Below are 18,141 nucleotides of genomic sequence, written 5' to 3' on the forward strand. Positions count from 1 at the left end.
CCTTAGGACAGAGGAGGATTTCAGAAAAAAAGGACTGAAGCCACACAAGCAGATTTTACAGTGTTTATTTTTCCAATAGCACAAGGGACAGACACGAGCAGGCCCCCCCCCGAGGGCTCTGCCCCCAGACCAGTCCAAGCTGAACACTGCAGTGGCCCCCCAGGAGGCAGAGCCAGCCCCCCATCTTTGGTAAGCAGGTTCCACACCTCCGCTCGCCCTCACCGACACCGCAGCCCTGCCCGGGCCAGAGTGCTGCGGGCGCTGGGCTCTCATTCCCATGGGATGAGGCTGTTGGATGCATTAAGGATAAACCATCTCGGGGACTGAACTTGTTGCACCCCTCAGGCTTGTGTCTGAAAGAGGAACTTGCACGCCTGAAAAAAAGTGCATGGTGAAGGGAGGTAGGATGGAGCTGGAAAAGGGACAGGAAGAAATGAAATGAAAATAAACCCCCTAAAACTCTTGCTACTGCCCACCTAAATAAACCAGCGGCTTCTCCCCCTCACTGAAGCAATTCACTCTTGATTAGGAATTGCTCCGAAGAGGAAGAGGGTTGCAGTTTTGCTCTCTCCCTGTGGATGCACAAGGATGTTCACCTTCCTGCAGCACAGGTACAGCCATTCCCTGGGAGCTCAGGTGCAGCAACAACCACCAAGAGCTTAGAGGAGGGACTGGTGAACTCGCTTGGGTTGGCAAATCCCACCTGGTCATCCTTGAGCCCGCACAGCACAGTCCACCCAGGCACAGGGAGGCTGTTGGAACCCAGACACCTCTGTGTGGTGAGCCTCACGTCAGGCAAGACAGGATACAGTGGCTCTGACAATAACTAACACCACTTTAATGCAATACTGCTGTAGAGCCTGAAAATCCAAGGGGGGAAAAAAAAAAAAGACCCCTTTATGCTCTATGTACATTACATCCATTTACAGAGTTGGCCAGTACTGTGTACAACATATAAATATATGATCAAACAGATGCAGAGAGGATACTTACAGGAGCCAAATAATTCACTTTATACATCCAAGAATGAAAATATAAAAAAAGAAAGTTAAAAAAAAAAAAAGAGGAAAGAACACTGCTTTAAATGTTAGGTGATGGTCACATAGATGCACAGCTCAATGCCTGCAGGAGCTCAGCTGCTGTGGGGTTCAGGTCCTCACCACAGGGCTGCAGTGCAGAGCTCACTGCCCACATCCTCGAGCTCCAGGGAACCTCCAGCATTCCACAGCAGTTTGTGGAAGTTGGCCAAAGGAGGCAGGCACAGCTGCTGGGCCACGAGTTCAGCCAGGCAGTTCCCCAGCCACACAGCTTCCTGCAGGCCAGCAGAAGGCATTTGCTTGGCACTTGCCCCGAACTTTTTGTCCTCTTCTTCTTGCATCCTCCACATCAGCTCCATCTGGCACATGGTGGGCTGTACATGGCTCCACAGCCACCTGCAGAGCACATTCCTGGGCACCATGGTCTGCTGTAGCATCCAAAGACCACACAGGACCATCACTGCAGGGCAGCTCTCTGCTTAGGCTCACTGCACAGCAGCACTTCCCACACAAACCAGGAATGGAGATGGCAGAAGGGGAGAGTGGAAGACTGTAGGGCCTCACCTCACACAGCCCTGAAATAGCAAACACCCTCTTCCAGTTCCTTTGGATGTAAGGATTTCCTCCACAGAGGGTCCATGGATTGCCACAGCGAACGGCCTCTCCCCCCGGCATCAGCCTCAGCACGGTACCAGAGCACAGCTGGCAATTCCATGACAGCAGGAAGCAGCAGGATCGCTCCCACGGGGCACAGCCCACCCAGACCAGGGTGTCACGGTGAACAGGAACAGGCTCTGCACTGTCGATCTCCACAGGAAGGCAGGTCAACGTTTTCCTCACCAAAACAAAGTGTAACAGCGTTTCTACTATGAAGAGAGAGTACTTTGTGTACTTTTGTGTACAGGCGTTAGGATCAGTCATTATCAAAATACACACACTGAATATACAACCTGTCCCATGGCCATAATTTATTATCTCACCACAAGGCACAATACACAGAGCTTAGAGGGTCCTATACAGTCGTCGTGGCAGAAGGCGCCGCAGCCTTTGCACATGATCATGGCCTTCAGGCTGCACGAGCACTGGAAGGAGATCTCCTCGACGCTGCTGCTGTCAGCAAACATCTGCACAGCCAGGGTCGTGCCCCGGCCCGCAGCAAAGTTCGCTTTGTGGGTGAGCTGCACCACGCTCCCAGCAAGGCCTCGGGGGAAAGCCGGAGTGTTGGATGAATAATTAAAGCTGGTGGAATTAAGCTGCAGCTTTGAAAGCTTCCCATAAAACGCTTGCTTGATGTTGAGCTGAGAGGGGATGGACGAAGGCTCCAAAGGGTGACTCTGTCCTTTCCCTGGATCCCTTGAAAACTTAAAGAAAGGCCAGTCCACGACTAGTGGCTCGCTCTGTGTGTGCCCAGCCAGCTCTGTGGGGTGCTGGGCTGCATCGCCCCTGTTCTCTGCATTACTCTTGGCTGGGCTGCCACACACCAGCACGTTCTCATTTCTGATCCCTCCTGGTGTGCTGCCGTGCTGCTTTGAAGTCCATTCCTCCCTGGCAGCTGGGATTCCTTCTCCCAATGCACAGCCCTTGTCCAAGGGAATCTGTTTGCTGGGCGACAAGGTTCCCATGGTTGAACCGTGATCCAAAGCCCTGGAATGATGCAGCCTCACGCTGGGGTTGGAAGGAAAACCAGAACCAAAGAGCTTTTTGCCTTGAACTCCACTGTAACTTTTATTGACTGATGCACCTCCTGTCTGGTTTGGTCCAAGAGCAGTTACAGCTGGAGATAAAAACAGAGGCTCCGTAGAGGCGTTCAGTTTATCCGGGCTTTTACCTGCCATGACACTTGTTAAGGGGTTGTGCTGTGGCAGCCGGTGGACCTTGGACAACTCCTTCTGCTCCTCGAAGCTACAGGAAGAAAATTGTCTTTCCCGAGGGCCCACATCTTCAGGTTTCGGAGAGGCACTTGCCACATTTGCCAGTTGGTCTTGGCAGCTTAAAGTAGAGCCAACCTTGGAATGTTTTTCTGGAACAGCCTGATCCTCTGCTCTAGGCAATGCTGCTGCCGATCCACACGTCTTTTCCTGGGGATCTGTGGAAGATCTCACTGAGTGGATGTCATCACTCCTGCTTCGGGCACTCGTCTTTATTCCCACCTCTGGCGAAGATTCTTTGTCAAAGTAGCGACTGCTGCCCCTGTCCAAGTGCAGGGAGAGGCTTTCCGACTGCTTCTCCAGCACTGGCTGTGCAATTTCCAGCTTGATGTCGACGTGAGACACTGGAAGAACTTCCTCCAGTGGAAGTTTCCCCTTCAGCAGCTGCATCACCAGGGGGTTGTTGGTCTCGATGGAGGACAGGGGCCGAGCAGAACTGGTCGGACGCTTGACTTTCTGGGGCAACGGCGCGGGGGGTCCCCACCTCTGGGATGGGGGTGCAGGGGAGTCCCCAGCACAGGCCGGGCTATCTGCCTCCACAGACGATTTTGACCTAATCCCATTGCACCTCTCATTGCTGCTGTGACAGGAAGAGCCTTTCCCAGCCACCTCCCTACAGTTGACACTTCTGAAGCACATCTCCACCTCCACATTCTCATCAGCCACGTCCCCTTCCCAGTCAGAAGCAGTGTCTGTTGTTTCACTGTGCGTACTCTGTATTTCCTCATCTCCACTTGCCTTCGGCTCCTGCGTCTCTCCCAGGGGCTGGTGTGCGTTTCCTGGTTCGGTTCTGAGGCACCTCTCCCTTGGCTGCAGGAGCTTTTCAGAGGTATCTCTCCTATTCTGAGAAATAAAGCCACCATGCACAGAGGGCTGCACCAGAGCCTCTGCATTTTGTTCCTCATTACGCTGTTTGCCATCACTGCCTTTCCCTGCCTGCAGCTGGGCAGCGTCACACGCCACAGGGATCACTTTCTTCACTCCAGCAGTCACCGTTCTGGAGGTATTACTATCAGCACCACATTTTTCCATAAAAGTTTCAGAGCTGTTAAATCTAAACCTAGACACCGTCTCTGGATCGTGGCGTTCTGTACCACTCGATGACAACTCTGGCAGAAAAGGACAGCTGGAAGAATTTTCCTTTACATCAGAAGGATAATCCAGCTGTATGGTGGGAGCACCAACATCTCCGAGTTCCACCACAGCCCTGTCTCCCGTGGGACTGACCCCTGCTCCCTGCCCCCCAGAACACAGACCGGTCACCACGGGAACTGCACATCCCAGCTTTGTGCTCTCCAGAGACGTAGCACAAGGTGGGGGTTCGGTCCTTGGGTCACAGAGGAGCTGCTCAGGGCTCTCCTCCGGCCTCTCAGGAGTCACATTGTCCAAGGATGACCCAGTCACAGCGTCACAGAATGGCCTCCGGGGTGACCCATCACCGGGTTGAGTGTCCCCTGAGCCAGCACCTGCAGCACAGCCTGGAAGGCCACTCCCCTCGCTCTTTGAGGAAGAGCGGTCTGGTCTGGAAGAGAGGCAGGAATTCACGTTGGCCTCCTGAGCAGCCCCCCCAGAGTCGGCCTTCCCTCTGCTCAGAGGAACAGGCGACTGTAGTTGTGCTCGTTGTAGATCTGACGCACGCTTTCCATGAGCTCTCTTGGATCTCCTGTGCTGGGAACGCCTGCCGGGTTCTCCTCCACCTCCTCCTTCATCGGTGCTTCTCCCCCCGCCTGGGCCACCCCCTCCTCCGATGGCGGCAGTGGCGGCTTCGCGCTGGGCTCGGGCTTGCAGAGCACGGGCCTTAATGTCTGCGAGGGTCCGGGCCCCGGGGCGGCCCCGGCCGGAGGGCTCCGTGCTGGGGATGATCCGGGGGCAGATCTGGTAAGTGGGCTGACCTTTAACCACCCAGGGTGGTTTAATACGTGAAAGTTGAATCTGAAAGAAAGGGAAGAGCGGTTAGTTCTAACGCTGACCACCTCCAGTGAAACGCTTTTTATTGGCATCTGCTCATCGCAGTTCTTCTCATCGCAACTCCTCTCACAAGAATTCAGTAAAAAATTTCAAATTTCAACTTAGGAACTACTTTATACAGAGAAGCAGCACGTTTTTGTAACCTCGGCTACGTGCTCTGTAAAGCTCAGTTCACACTAATATTGTTTTATTGGAGCCCACAGGCAAATACAAAGCAAGTTATTTACATTCACGTCTTCAGACGTATCAAACTGTTCTTTCCTACACCAGGATGACCACCCTGGAGCTACCAAAATGGATATCTCTAGTCAAAACAGGAGAAGTCAGAAGCAATACTGAGATTCTGTCAAGAAAAGGAACTGAGGAACTACACAGGATAAAGTACACGATTTGAAGGTCTTTTGCTACAAATCAGCTCATCTCAGGCAAAGTGCTTTCTGTATCCACAGAAATGCCAACCAAGGGAGCAAGTCAAGGTTACCCTGTGCTCTTGTGCAAAGACCTTGGGATGACTTTACATTCTTTGCCTGTCTAAATTTGACAGCAGACTGTGGCAATCAGAGGCACTTCACCAGCTCTACCAATGAAACCCTTCGACTCCTTCTCGTAAGGTGGCAACACTTGACGTTTTAGTAATGTTTTGATGCTGCTGAGCACAATAGACCTGAGACACCCAGCAGCTCTAAAGCTCTTTCTTACCCGGATGGGTGGGACTTTGGGCTCCTCTTTAGTAGGCTGTGGCTTTTCTGGGTGAACACTTTCAATTGTGTTACGAAAGGACTGACGATCTTCAAGCCGGGGCTTCTTTTCGGGGAAGGACGCGGAGGCAGCCTCCTCAAAGCTTTTCCTCTTCTGCTCCTTGGACTCCTGAGCAGAGTTCTCCTGGGGCAAACTGGGAATTCTGTTCCCAGCTGCCAGCGACAGATCTTCCGATTTGCTGTGTGATTTGGAAGTCTCTGGAGAGAGGTGCAGCTCAGAACTCTCTGCCTTCAGTCCTGCAGCTGAGGGGCTAGTCAGATCATCTTTCTTCAGGTCTGTCTCAGGCTTTGGCTCTTTATGGAGGGAGGAATCTGGCCCCACGGGAGCAGAGTCTTTGGGAGCCTCTGTGTGCTCAGGTTCCCGCAGCCTGTACAGGCTCCTCCTGGCCCGGCACCGCAGGTCGGCCCGGGAGCGTTTCCGGAAGCGTCCGTCCCTCTGCCGCGTGGTCGGCCCGCGGGGCAGCCTCGCTTCTCCTTTAACAGGCAGCTCTGTCCTGTTCTCAGCATCTTCCTGCACCGAATTCTTCTCCTGGGATTCTTCCTGGCTCAGGCCCAACCTATGGGGCAAACACAAAAACCAGCTCAGACCCGAAGGCCTCCCCGATGTCAGTGTTACTGAATAGCACCACCATGGGCAGAGACTCATCAAACCCTCGTTAACTCACCCTGCAAGGGGAGAACCCGCACATTCACCACATTGCTATCACAGGGGATGAGAAAAATAAGAAAATGTAAATATTTGCAAAGAAAAACAAGTAATATTAACTTGTCTTGGACACAAAATAGATAGGTTACAAAATTCTATGACCCAGCCAATTCCACTAAGGATTTTCCTGGAGCAACAGCTGGAACAATTCACCTGACAACCTCTATATTTCAAGGAGTTTGTGCTGCATCTGCATAAACATGGATAAAACAGGATCGACAAGGTAAAACTTCTCACTTTTGTCCATAGTAGTCCTCAAAGAACTTCTCTTTCCATTGCTCCACTCTCTTTTCCTTTTCCATCTCCTGCCGGATTCGAACTTGCATCTCGTGGGTGAATTCACCTACATGGAAGCAAGAGACTGAAATTCAGTTCCAAACAAAACTGATTCTGCAAATGCAACCTCTAGTGTTTGAACAGTATAGCAGCTGCATATACGAAGGACAGGCTGTTACCACCCTGCTCCCCACCCTACTCTGGATCCATGTGCTGCCTGCAGCTCCATAAGGATGGTAGTCACACAGCCTCAAGCAAGTGTGGAAAAAATCATATTTAACCAGACACAGGCCACCATTTAAGGAAAGATAAGCCTGGCACTACTTTATACCTTCACCACTTAGCTCTGAAAGTCCCATGGCACCAAAAGAAATCACATCTTTGATTTTAAAGGAGGGAGGGGAAAAAAAGAAAAGAAAGAAGAAAAGTTGGGGGTGACATAGTAGGATACGCAGAAAAGCTGGACTAAATTTCTGTTTGTTAACTGCAAAATCCCGTAAAATGAGCACCTATTCCCCAGGAAAGCAAAGCCACTCACCGTCAGCGAGCCGCTCTCTCCAGCTCTGCGCGGCGTGGGTGAAGAACTCGTTGTTCAGAGCGCTGCCGCTGAGGCGCATCAGCCCATCAGCCCCGACCTACCAGGACACACAGGACACGTCTGCTCCAGCTGTTCCTCACTCAAGGGGCAACCAGTGAAGGGAAAACACCCGAGTGCTCATACCTGTCTATCCACTTCGGGCAGGAGGTAAAGCAGCTGCTGCTGGAAGTGCGACGGGAGCGCGTTAAAGGTCCTGGAGTTGATCAGCGCCCGCAGGTTTGTGTTGACGAGGATGGAGCCAGGGGTTTCAAAGTCAATATCCTCACCCCTGTTCCGTTTCATTTGCCCTGGAGTTTAAGGACAGGCAAATAAAATTAACATTGGTGTATATAAGCATTTCAGCCTGATGGGCAGGAAATTAATTTAAACTACTACAGCAAAAGGAGCAAGAGAGACGAGAAAGACTGCAGCATGCAAGTGTGAAGAATGACTCCAGCACAGTAATTAATAGACACATCTGGAATTTTAATATGAGGTCACAGTTCTGCCATATTCAGGTACAATTCTCGATGCTTCTCTTCAGACCAGGCAAACTTTTAAGCAACTGTCTCACTAATGTTCAGGGTGGAAAGCCTGGCTTACGACCTCAGATCATCAAATGCCTCCTGAGGGAAGAGATCCCGGCACTCCTTTCTCAGATTCAACATCACCGATTATTCTTCTACCTGTTACCAGAGGCACATACCAGCCGTGGGCTTTCGGATGCCCCTCAGCAGCTGTGGAGGATCCCTGTTTATCTCTGTCCTACTGCGCAGGCTGGTTTTGCACAAGGCCAAGGAGCTGCTGCTGCTGCTGGATGTGCTGCTGCTCTCTCCGTCAGCGTGCCTTCCTGTGAACCCTGAAAGCAAACCAACTTCATAAAAATACACAAAGAACAGCCAAAGGGAGAGTGGTTGGACATGCAGGAATTATCTGTTACTGACAGATCTGCTATTATGGGGTATTGCCCAACTATTTCGATGGAGTTAAACATGCACACAACTCTCTGCAGTCACACTCATTCTCAGCAGGTGTTACAGAAATCCTCAGGCAAACACGGATGACTGGGAGGTTGAGAGAGATCTGTGAGGTCATTAGGAACCCCCTCCCAAAGCCATGCTCACCCGAGGCAGACTCCATGTGTGCCCCATTTACTTTCAGCGGGGTTAACACCACCCGAGGCAGCATCACACCCGTCTTTTTCTTCTGTTTGGTTGTCTGCAGGCCAGATAGAAACCAAAAAGAAAACAAAGGAATTGAAGACATTAGGGAAGAGTAAAATGATCTTCTAAACAGCATGATGTTCTTTGGTTAAAGAACTAACTGCCTGGCTCCTAGGCAAGTCTTCAGACGTCACTATACTCAGGACTAGCAGAGAATTCAACTTTGCCTTCCTGTACATGATCCCTCCCCATCCTGCCAACTCCTCACCCAAGGAAACAGTCCCTCAACCCTGAGGCACCTGTGCACAACTAGTCCCTGTCACACCACCCCACCAGCAACAACAGCTCCCCTTGAGAGGCTTCACTCTTCCCATTAGTCCCACTTTTTCCTACCTGGGAAGCGGTTCTGTAGCTCTCCCTGGTAGCAGGTCCCTTGCTCTGAGATTCTGTGGAACAGGAGGCGTTAGAGGAGGTTTCATCTAGAGACACTGAAAGAGATGGGCTCTCAGTCAGACACAGGAGTAGGCCCTAGAGTTTAGGGTTCATGCCACCAGACACTTACCATCATTGTCACCACTCACAGTGCTGGCTTCGTTGGACCCACAGCTTTCTGCATCTGCTGTGTCCTCCAGCTCCTCCCCTTCTGGCACTGACAGGTTCCGGGACCACTGCAAGGCATCCTTCTAGAGGGGAAACACAACTGAGGTGGATACAGCCCTCCCTCCCTCCCAAACTTACACCAGTGGGAGCCTTTAACCTTAATCCCTGATGCAGAAAAGATATTTTAAAGTACATGTGAGCTCACAACAGAACAGAGGTCACCTAAACTACAAGCAGGTCATAGTGCCCTCCTAGACGAGTAACTCACCCCCCTAAAATATCAGGTTAATAATAATTAATTCAATTAAAAAGATTAATAATTTGTCAAAATTTTTTGTAAGCAAGGAGATTCTATTAAAAAGAACTACCTCATTCTTGCTAAGAAAGAACAGGTAGCATTAGAGGAGCCAAATACTAAGACAGTAAGCTTAGGAGATTTTTTTTTTCTACTTGTACAAGCAAAGCCATTTCAATGCCACCTATTTTCAGCAAAATAGGGCGATTCAACAAGATTTTCTAACAACAGAAAATAGATAGAAATGAAACAGCTGAGATACCTGTTGTCTATCAAGCTGGTATTCATCAGGGAATCCAACAGTACAAAACAATACAAAAGAAAAGCCCAAGACCAGAAACATTTTCAATATTTAAGACTACTGGGACAATAAATGAAAAATTAAAAAACATGTTCCAGAGACACTTCAAGATTTGAGGAAAATACTGATGCTAAATAACACTGAATGTGGTGGAACACAAAACAACCAACCAAAAGAATAAATATGCATTTTCCTATCAAGATTTTACTTGTTGCTACAAGCTCTTGGACCAATTTAATTCCTTGGCTGGCTGTTTTCCCTTGTGGCTGGCAGCAAGGGAATGCATGGGACTGTTCCAATAAGCAGCTGCCTGAGTGGACACCAGGTACTGCAATAAGAGGATTTATTTTGCTTGTGCAATTCAAGAAAAAATAGGGGGTTTTTTGAAAGTTATTTATCATAGATGGCTGAATATAGCTGAAAGGTACAAGCTTCAAGGAAATAATGAATTCCAGACTCTCTCTCACATGACAGTCCCACCTGCAGCACACTGCCCCTGATACTCAGTGGCAAGTAACACTCAGCCCTGCACAAGGAGCAGAACTCACACCTGGGAGCAGAGCTCAGCATTTACCTTGAGTGTGAAAAGGCTGATTCGTCCAGGCAGTTTGTAAAAGAGCCCGTCCCCTCCCCGGGAATTGGAGTGGAGCATGGCATTGAGGCAGGCCAGGGGAGATGTGCCACTGGAACAGAGGAAGGAAGAGAGGGAATAGTTTAAGAGATGGGTTTATCAAGAAAACAGCCTGAGTGATCTGGTTAAAAGGGCACCATTTAGCTGACAGAGGGGAACAGAGGTGATGTCATAAACTTTATGGGACAGACACTTCAGTCAGAACAGTGTCACTGCTTTCATTCTGACCTGTACATCAGCCTCAGCACATCACACCGAGCCATCGGCAGCAAACAGGAAATGTGACACCAATTTTTAGCTGCCCTCTCATCTGGTTTTAGACATTTCTGACTTTTATTACCTGTTTCCTCCCCTCCTCTGCTTGATACCTTCAGTGTTGGATTGACTTTACAAAAACCCCAGATTTATTCAGCAGTAGAAAGACGTAAACAAACTGCACACACACGTGTTACTGGAATGTCTCCCCGACATGTCACAGACCAAACTGCACAAGCAGAGCTTGAGATGAAGGCTCTGATGCACTCACTCACTCACTCACAGGTTCTATGCAGCCCCCTGGTTAAAGCCCCATCCTACGCTCACACCAACGGAGCTGCTGTGCCACGTAATATTGTGTTTTCCACTCAGTCCCACATGTACAGGCAGAAAGTTATCTGGAAGAGACATTACAGCAGCACTGACTGCATTTTTAGTAAAAGTGAAACCGAAAACTGGATCGAGATAAAATACTTCTAAGAAAATCATCCTCAAATCGAAAACTTAGAACGCTCTGTTTGCACCCTGAATGTGTTTGGATTTTGGACATTCCTTCATAGGCCTTGGCAACAGGCAAAGTTACCCTGTATCACTTTTAGATAACATGAATAAAATTTCCAGCCTCGTGTCCTGTTAGACAGTGCTTTCCCCTCTGTGTTTACCGGATGCTCCAAGCACACTCACCAGCCACAGAGTTCTATTAAAACAGCAAAGTAAGTAATTTTCCCCGAAACAAGAGAAAAGCAAGCAGCTAAAACACTGTTAAAGTAGCTAAACTCAGTATGGTGCTGGGCCCGGTGTCCTGGCTCGAGCAGCAGCCTCATGGGAACATCAGTGTCCCATATGGAACATGGCCCTCCTGGCAGAGCAGCGTGACCCCTGAACTGGGGAGCCCCATCTCAGGACTGATTCAGAGGGAAAAACATCTTGAGGCACTGAGCTATTTCCTTCAGGAAATGGAGTTTCAGGAAGGGCTTCTATACAAGCACCAGCAAGGCGGCTGCACGATCAACCAGGCAGGCTCACCGCCTTTATTCTGTGAACAATCATGCTCTGAAGAAAACAATCTTTTCTTACAGCAGAGAATTAATGACCGGGGAAGGAAAAACAGATATCCCAAGGGAAACCACCGACCTTTAAAGGAATTAGTTAGCTTTGTGGGATTTAACCTGACACATGCTCTGAAGTCTGGTCTTTACTTATACACTGTGACAGGCCACTTGTAAAAACTGGGAAAGCACAGGATAATTTCTGTGTGTGAAGAGCCCTGCTATTACCTTTGGCAGAGGACAGTCTGTGCACAGAGACCTGCAACTGCCTGCTTAGGTAACAGGACTGATGTGAGAGTTGTAGAGGACTGATTGAAGCAAAACTGTATGAAAGTCCTCATTAAAATCTGTCTGAATTCTACTCACGTCTGTGAAACCACTGCCCATATCCAAACCAGTGAAGATCTCCTCAACAAGAATCATAGAATCTGAAGATGGTTTGGGTTGGGAAGGGACCTTAACGCTCATCTCATTCCACTCCCCTGCCATGGGCAAGGACACCTTCCACTAGACCAGGTTGCTCCAAGCCCCGTCCAACCTGGCCTTGGACACTTCCAGGGATGGGGCATCCACAGCTTCTCTGGGCAACCTGTGCCAGGGCCTCCCCACCCTCACAATAAAGAATTCCTTCCTAATATCCAATCTAAATCTACCCTCCTTCACCTTAAGGCCACTCCCCTTTATCCTATCACTATGTGCCCTTGTGAAAAGTCCCTCTCCACCCTTCTGGTAAGCCCTTGGCAGGTGGGCATTCCAACAGCTCCAAATTTGATGCAGTTGCACACACGGGCCCTGCACCTCTCCAAACAAGGGCGGGTCCCACACCCAACACTTCTGTACATGTCACTGATTTTCACTGTTTAAACCCCAGCTGTTTCCTGATTTCACACAAATGAGGAGCAGAAACAAGCTAACATTTAGGTCCCAGGAGAAACCAATTTACCTTCTGTAGGTGGGTAAAGTACAGGATCAGGAAACGCAAACATCAGGGTGGAAAACAGTCCACAGAAACAAGGGGAGGGGGAAGCAAGACTAGAAACAGTCCATGCATCTGGATTTCCCAGAAGTCCCTCCCTGGGCAGCAGCTTTTTCTGTCTCTGGTAGTTGAACTTCCTTTTTTCTTTTGCCAGGCAGCACTAACTGAGGCATTTGGACTATCACAGTTACCCACTTTCTTTGAGCTGCAAGACACTCTGTATTTCTACTACTGTCATGGAAACAGATGGAAGCTCACAGGAACTTAACCAAGGAAAGCAGTCTCCCACTTCTGCCCTTTCCAAGGCTCTATATCAGGTTCTTTTCCATATGAAAACCACCTTGAGATGGGCATCAATGTCAAGAGTCACAACCGTGTGAGCTGCACTCTCAGTGCTCGAGAATCTGAGCAGCAGCCAGTGTAGTGACATAAAATAAAGAAGACTGACTTGAGTCTCCTAAAACATAATGTCTGCTCTGGAAATGAAGCATCAGAGGAGATAAAACTTAAACCATTCTCAAACTCGAGTCACAATAGCAGAAACTGCTGGGAGCTACTCGTGAGAGAACCACGCGAGTGAGTGGTAAGCACAGCACAATGAAGGGGTCTGATCTGCAAGAGGCATTTATTTCACAATAGGTGGGTGAAGGGACTCTCTATGTTGTAAAAAAATCCACAAACAGCCTCCAGTTATTGTCAAAGAAAAAACCCCACAACCTGTATATAAATGTCTGTACTGTCATCTGAAATTACCAGGCTGGAAAGAGAAAAAGGGAAGCAAAGTGGGCTGGGGATGAGGCAGAAATGCACGAAGCAACACAAGCCTTCATACACTGCCTCCCCCATGCTCCGTGCTGGTTTAGACAAGATCATCAATACTAACCTCATTTCCTTTAGTCCTTCAGCCTCTATGACCTGCAGAATCTGTTTTGGGGTCATGGGAGCATCAGAGTAATTTTCCAGCACCTGAAAAGACAGAAAGACCATGTGTTATTACAGAATTGGCTTCTGCATTCCCAGAACTACTCTATCAGCTGTGGCCCAGACCCAATAATCAAACTTGATTCATCTGCAAAGACACACAGTAAAATTTCAGGCTACCTCAAGATCCCAGTGAGCATCACAAAAGGCTTTACCTTCATCTGGTCCCTAATGAACTGAAATACAAACATGGAGGAGAAAAAGCTGCAGAATTTGGCCTTGACCCCAGGGGAAGCTTTACTATAGACTATAGACATCCAGTAGACTTCAGTATACATTAGACCAAGCTGCTGCCACATAAACCTTCAAAACTGAACATCAGGTCAGTGACCTTTAATGATGTAGAGTGTTCTCTTACCTCTCCACAAAGCATCCGGTATTTTTCTGCCACTGGAAGTATTACTTTTAGTACAGCCATACAGTCCAATAGTGTACTTTCCTTGGATTACTGCATTCATTTCATCTTTGCTCCATCCCAAGAAGGGAACCAGAGCTGAGAGTCAGAATTCGTGTCAGAGAAGGACAGAATTCAGAAAAGAACAAAATAACAGTAAAGGATTTGGAAAAAAAATATGGCTGGAGACACTAAAAAGACTGAGTGCTTGCCTTTGATACAAAATGAGGAAAATCAGATATTAAAAGGCAACAAAATAAATAACAAATCATCCTTCCACATATTATATGAAGAATAGAATTGCCAAAGAACTAAAGAGGTTATTACTTGATTTTCTTTTAAAGCTTGTGGAACTTAAGTGCTCCGAAATGTCTAGAAGCAAGAACTCCAGGATTCAAAGAGAGGACCGGACATTTCTGTGGATAAGAAGATTACCCACATAAACAGGAAACAATGAGCAAAAATAAGCTGCAGTAGATGTAAACCACGCTGCCTCTTTGGGAGCAGATTACCCTACAGCTGCCGACCACACGCCGGCTCTTGCCTTCCCCTGCAGCAGACAGTGCTGCTCTCGGAATGCAAAGGCACTGGGCTCGACAGACCTGGGGCTGAGTGAGGAAAGACAGGGTGAGACAGGCACAGGACATGGCCTGGAACAGGCCCGAAAAGCAGCAATTCACTCGGGAACTTTTTTATCGTAACTCTGGTCTAAATTCCCCCGATGTCGCGGACATACGAGGCACAGCCCCGGTGTTGTCTGTCCCCATGCTGTAGGAGTCAGCAACACTGTGCTGTCTCTCAGTCTGACTCATGTAGGAACCGACTGGAGAGACCCAAACGCCCCATTTCTATCAGCAACATCTAGAAGTGAGTCACTGTGGCAGCCACGGCAACAGGACACGTGCAAAACCACCCCAAAGCTGTGCAAGGCTCCATTTTCACCTCCAAACCATCCCCACCTTCCACCAGTAAAGAGGAACCCAACCTATGTCACTCTAGTTCTGCACCTCAACAATATGTTGTGATAAGGCCAGGCTGGACAGGGTTTGGAGCAACCTGGAGTGGAAGTGCTCCTGCACATGGCAAGGGGTTGGAACGGAGATGATCTTTAAGGTCCTTTCCAATCCAAACCATTCTGTGATTCTGTAAAAGGAATTCCTTAAATCATACCTACCCAACAGGTATTTTGCAGATGCCTGAAGCTCACAAGCATCTGAGAATGAGGGAAAAACCTGGATGGGGAAGGGAATTTGAGAACTAACCTCAGTTGAAACCCAATGAAAACACAAAGAGTTTAAAGCAAAGATCAAAGCGAGTGATAAGCCATATTCAGAGACAGTAAACTAATTTAATTCCACACAGCTCCATCACACTTTTTCCTCCTTCCATGGGTCACAAGGTCTCCATGCCTCCCTCCTGAGCTGTCACCCCGTCACTCAAAGGCAGCAGACAGCTGACACGGGGAAATGCATCGCTCCCGAGCCCAGCGAGATCCGCCAAACGCAACACGCCTGTTCCAAAAAAATCAGGGAATTATTCAAACCTCTCTCTAGTGACAGACACAGCAAGCGAAATACGCGGCCTAAAACTGAGCACGAAGGAGCATTTACATATGGATAAAAGAATCTGCACTCAGGGGAACAATTTCCAATCAAGAGCTGTATTAAGTGCACAGAGCCCTTAATGGAAGAACTGGGGGAGAGAGGATCCTGCAAGCTTTAGGCACCAAACCCCAGCCTCCAGAGCTGGCCCTCCATCCTTCTCCAACCTGACACTTCCACTGCCACGTCAACCTTCCCACCCAGAGCTGCAACTTCAGCATTAGTTGTTAGCTATTCCTTATCCCCAAAACAGAAATTTCTCCCCCTCCACTGTTTATAGCCAAGGATTCCTGTGCCCCTAATTATGGAAGTTTACATCACTTCCCCAATTAATTTACTGGACATCCAGTTCTGACACCATTTGTGGGATAGTGCCATGGCTCTGGGCATCCAGACGAATCTTTAAAGGCTTATTTTAAGGAAAGTGCAGAGCTTTGGCTCTGTAGGAGTAGCAACACTGAAAAGCACTTTTGCCTGTGATTCTCAGAAACGTTGAGAGGAATACAAAATATACCAGTGCACGTCAGAGAGGGAAATTAAAAGCATTTTGACAGGGAGCATGTGTAAGACTAGTGTGAAATAAAGATCTATTTTTAGTGGATTTACAATCAGTCCTGCAAGCTGGAAGTGCAGCTACGCAACTGTAGGTCCCTCTAAGTGGATAATCTAGTATGAGATCGTTCTATTTCTGGTTCATCAATGGCTCTAAGATGCTGTTGAGGCTTAGACACCTCATGCACCCACTGTGCCTGAGGTTCTGGCCAAAAGACAGGTGAGAGGAACTGTGTGAAGGCTTCCTTTCCCCATCTTGTGAGGCTGAGATGTATTAGGTGACTGCTTTAAAGTCAGTGTCTCATGTGCTGCTTTGGGCAGCCTGTAAATACTGATTTTTTTTTTCATCTGTCAGGGCTCAGGATGTTTGTATGAGCTGACTTTGTGCAAGGTCACATGGCACAGCCTCTGCCCCCGGGGTCACCTACCAGGAAAGCATCCCTGCCACCTGCAATGACACACCTGGCTCACAGAACCTGGACCACAAGGAGAAATGCATCATGGAGAACCAGACCACCAGGCTCCCACAGTGAAGTTCCACAGAGGCTGCCCTAAGCCCTTCTTTGGTTTTTCAAGCAAAGCCACGTGAGTCTAAAATATTATAATTTACACACAAAAGATGATGCAAGTTGCTGGAAGACAGATGCTTGTCTGATTAGGTTTCTTCCTGGCAAGCAGTAAGAAAACATTCCAATAGCCAAAGAAATCTTACCCGGGAGCACAAAGACTTATCCTCAACATCCTCAGTACCAGACATGAGTCTCCCTGGACTCACCCACACTGTTCCTCTGAATGTTTATATGCTCCAAGCCATAACCTGGGCTGGCAAAACCAAAACACACGCACAGCAACAGAAGAAAACAAAGAAAACAACCACCCTCAAGCCCTGTAGAACTGTTTCTACAGAAGTCCGTGGGCTACACAGGAGGAACACATGTACTGAACACCACTGACAGGGCTACAGGAAGGAAACCAGGGATCTGTTCACCCCAACTACAGGCAGCTGGATCATCCCTTACTCCGTGGACTGGCACTCCTGCACCCGCATAGATCTGTGTCACTGTGTCACCAGGAGAGAACCTGCTCTCTCCAGCCAGCTCTGACCACCCAACTGCCAAGCAACCAGCCTAAATACCTCCACATGCAGCCCTTAAATCAAACCTCTGACCAGCACCTGATTGTTGAACTGAAGTTATTTGTCTTGTTATATTTCCTAGTTCACAACTGAGGTCCAAGACAGATCTGACTCAAACACTTCACAGAGGGAAGTCCAACAACAGCAGCATTCCCACAGACACCACTGGAGCAGGGCAGGGCTTGGAACTTGGAAGACCTCAACAAGGAGATTCCCTAAAACAAAAGGACTAAGACATACCCGTGGCCATGTCTCCCAACCCCAAAAGTGACCAAATACGGGCTGATTCATGGATGTTCCGTACAGCTGCTTCTCCGGGGCAGCCCTGCACAGGGAGGGAACCCGCATCCCCGCTAATTAAACCAGAAACTTTTGACAGCAGCCGTGCCCGGGCTCCAGGCCAGGCTCTCTCCAGAGGCTCAGGTTCGCCCCACGGAGCCTTAAACCATCCGAAAGGAGGAGAATGGACCGACCCGTCCCCACAACCCCGCCCGGCACACACCGACCCGCTGCGGGACGGCACCTCCCGAGCCCATCCCGGGAGCCGGGACCAGCGGGAGGCGGCGGAGGCCGCGGGGACCCCCGGCGGAGGGCAGGCAGCTCGCTCCGGAGCCCCCCCGGAGGGCCGGGGGCCGCGCTCGCACCGCGCCGGGGGCGCATCCCCTTCCCATCGGGCCGGGGAAGGGAAACAAGCGAGAAGGAGACCCCCGGCCCCGGCGGCCCCGGGTCCGGGGCGGGCACGGGCAGCACCGCCCGCAACCCCCTGGGCGGCCCCGGCCCCCGGCTCGGCCCCACGGCCGCGATGGCGGCGCCGCCGGCCCCGTTACTCGGGGAGGGGCCGGGCGCGGCGGGGAGGCCCCGGGGCCCGGCCGAGCCCCCGCGCCCCTTCCTCGGAGCGCCCCCACCCCGGGCCTCACCAGGCGGGCGGCCTCGGCCCACGTGCGCTCCTTCTTCCTCC

The 18,141-nt window shown here is 49.7% G+C and overlaps 1 protein-coding gene across 2 annotated transcripts; it reads right to left on the reverse strand.

Annotated features, from left to right (window-relative positions):
• Window positions 1-49: 49 nt before the first annotated feature.
• On the reverse strand, window positions 50-18,141 carry ASXL1 (ASXL transcriptional regulator 1). 2 transcript variants are annotated; one of them, XM_027697392.1, is made up of 13 exons: window positions 18,101-18,141; window positions 15,256-15,406; window positions 13,404-13,486; window positions 10,184-10,292; window positions 8,976-9,096; window positions 8,807-8,901; window positions 8,375-8,468; window positions 7,957-8,109; window positions 7,395-7,558; window positions 7,212-7,308; window positions 6,635-6,740; window positions 5,633-6,248; window positions 50-4,897 (listed from the first exon to the last, which is right to left on the reverse strand). In XM_027697392.1, exons 3-13 carry the CDS (start codon window positions 13,457-13,459, stop codon window positions 2,009-2,011), a joined length of 4,500 nt encoding a protein of 1,499 aa, XP_027553193.1. In that variant the 5' UTR covers window positions 13,460-13,486; window positions 15,256-15,406; window positions 18,101-18,141; the 3' UTR covers window positions 50-2,008. The 2 variants fall into 2 exon arrangements, with proteins under 2 accessions (XP_027553193.1, XP_027553191.1); XM_027697390.1 differs by lacking the exon at window positions 15,256-15,406 and having other exon boundaries at window positions 18,101-18,135.

The sequence above is a fragment of the Neopelma chrysocephalum genome, unplaced genomic scaffold (genome assembly GCF_003984885.1).
Source record: "Neopelma chrysocephalum unplaced genomic scaffold, ASM398488v2 Primary Assembly neopelma1_119, whole genome shotgun sequence".
Classification (NCBI taxonomy): Eukaryota; Metazoa; Chordata; class Aves; order Passeriformes; family Pipridae; genus Neopelma; species Neopelma chrysocephalum.

Excerpts from the sequence above, each read along its gene's own strand:
- ASXL1 (XM_027697392.1), bottom strand. The coding sequence starts at position 13,459 with ATGACCCCAAAACAGATTCTGCAGGTCATAGAGGCTGAAGGACTAAAG. Across the intron at positions 7,559-7,956 it reads CATCCGAAAGCCCACGGCTG|GGCAAATGAAACGGAACAGG; the intron begins GTATGTGCCTCT and ends CTTAAACTCCAG. Across the intron at positions 6,741-7,211 it reads GAGAGAGCGGCTCGCTGACG|GTGAATTCACCCACGAGATG; the intron begins GTGAGTGGCTTT and ends GCTTCCATGTAG.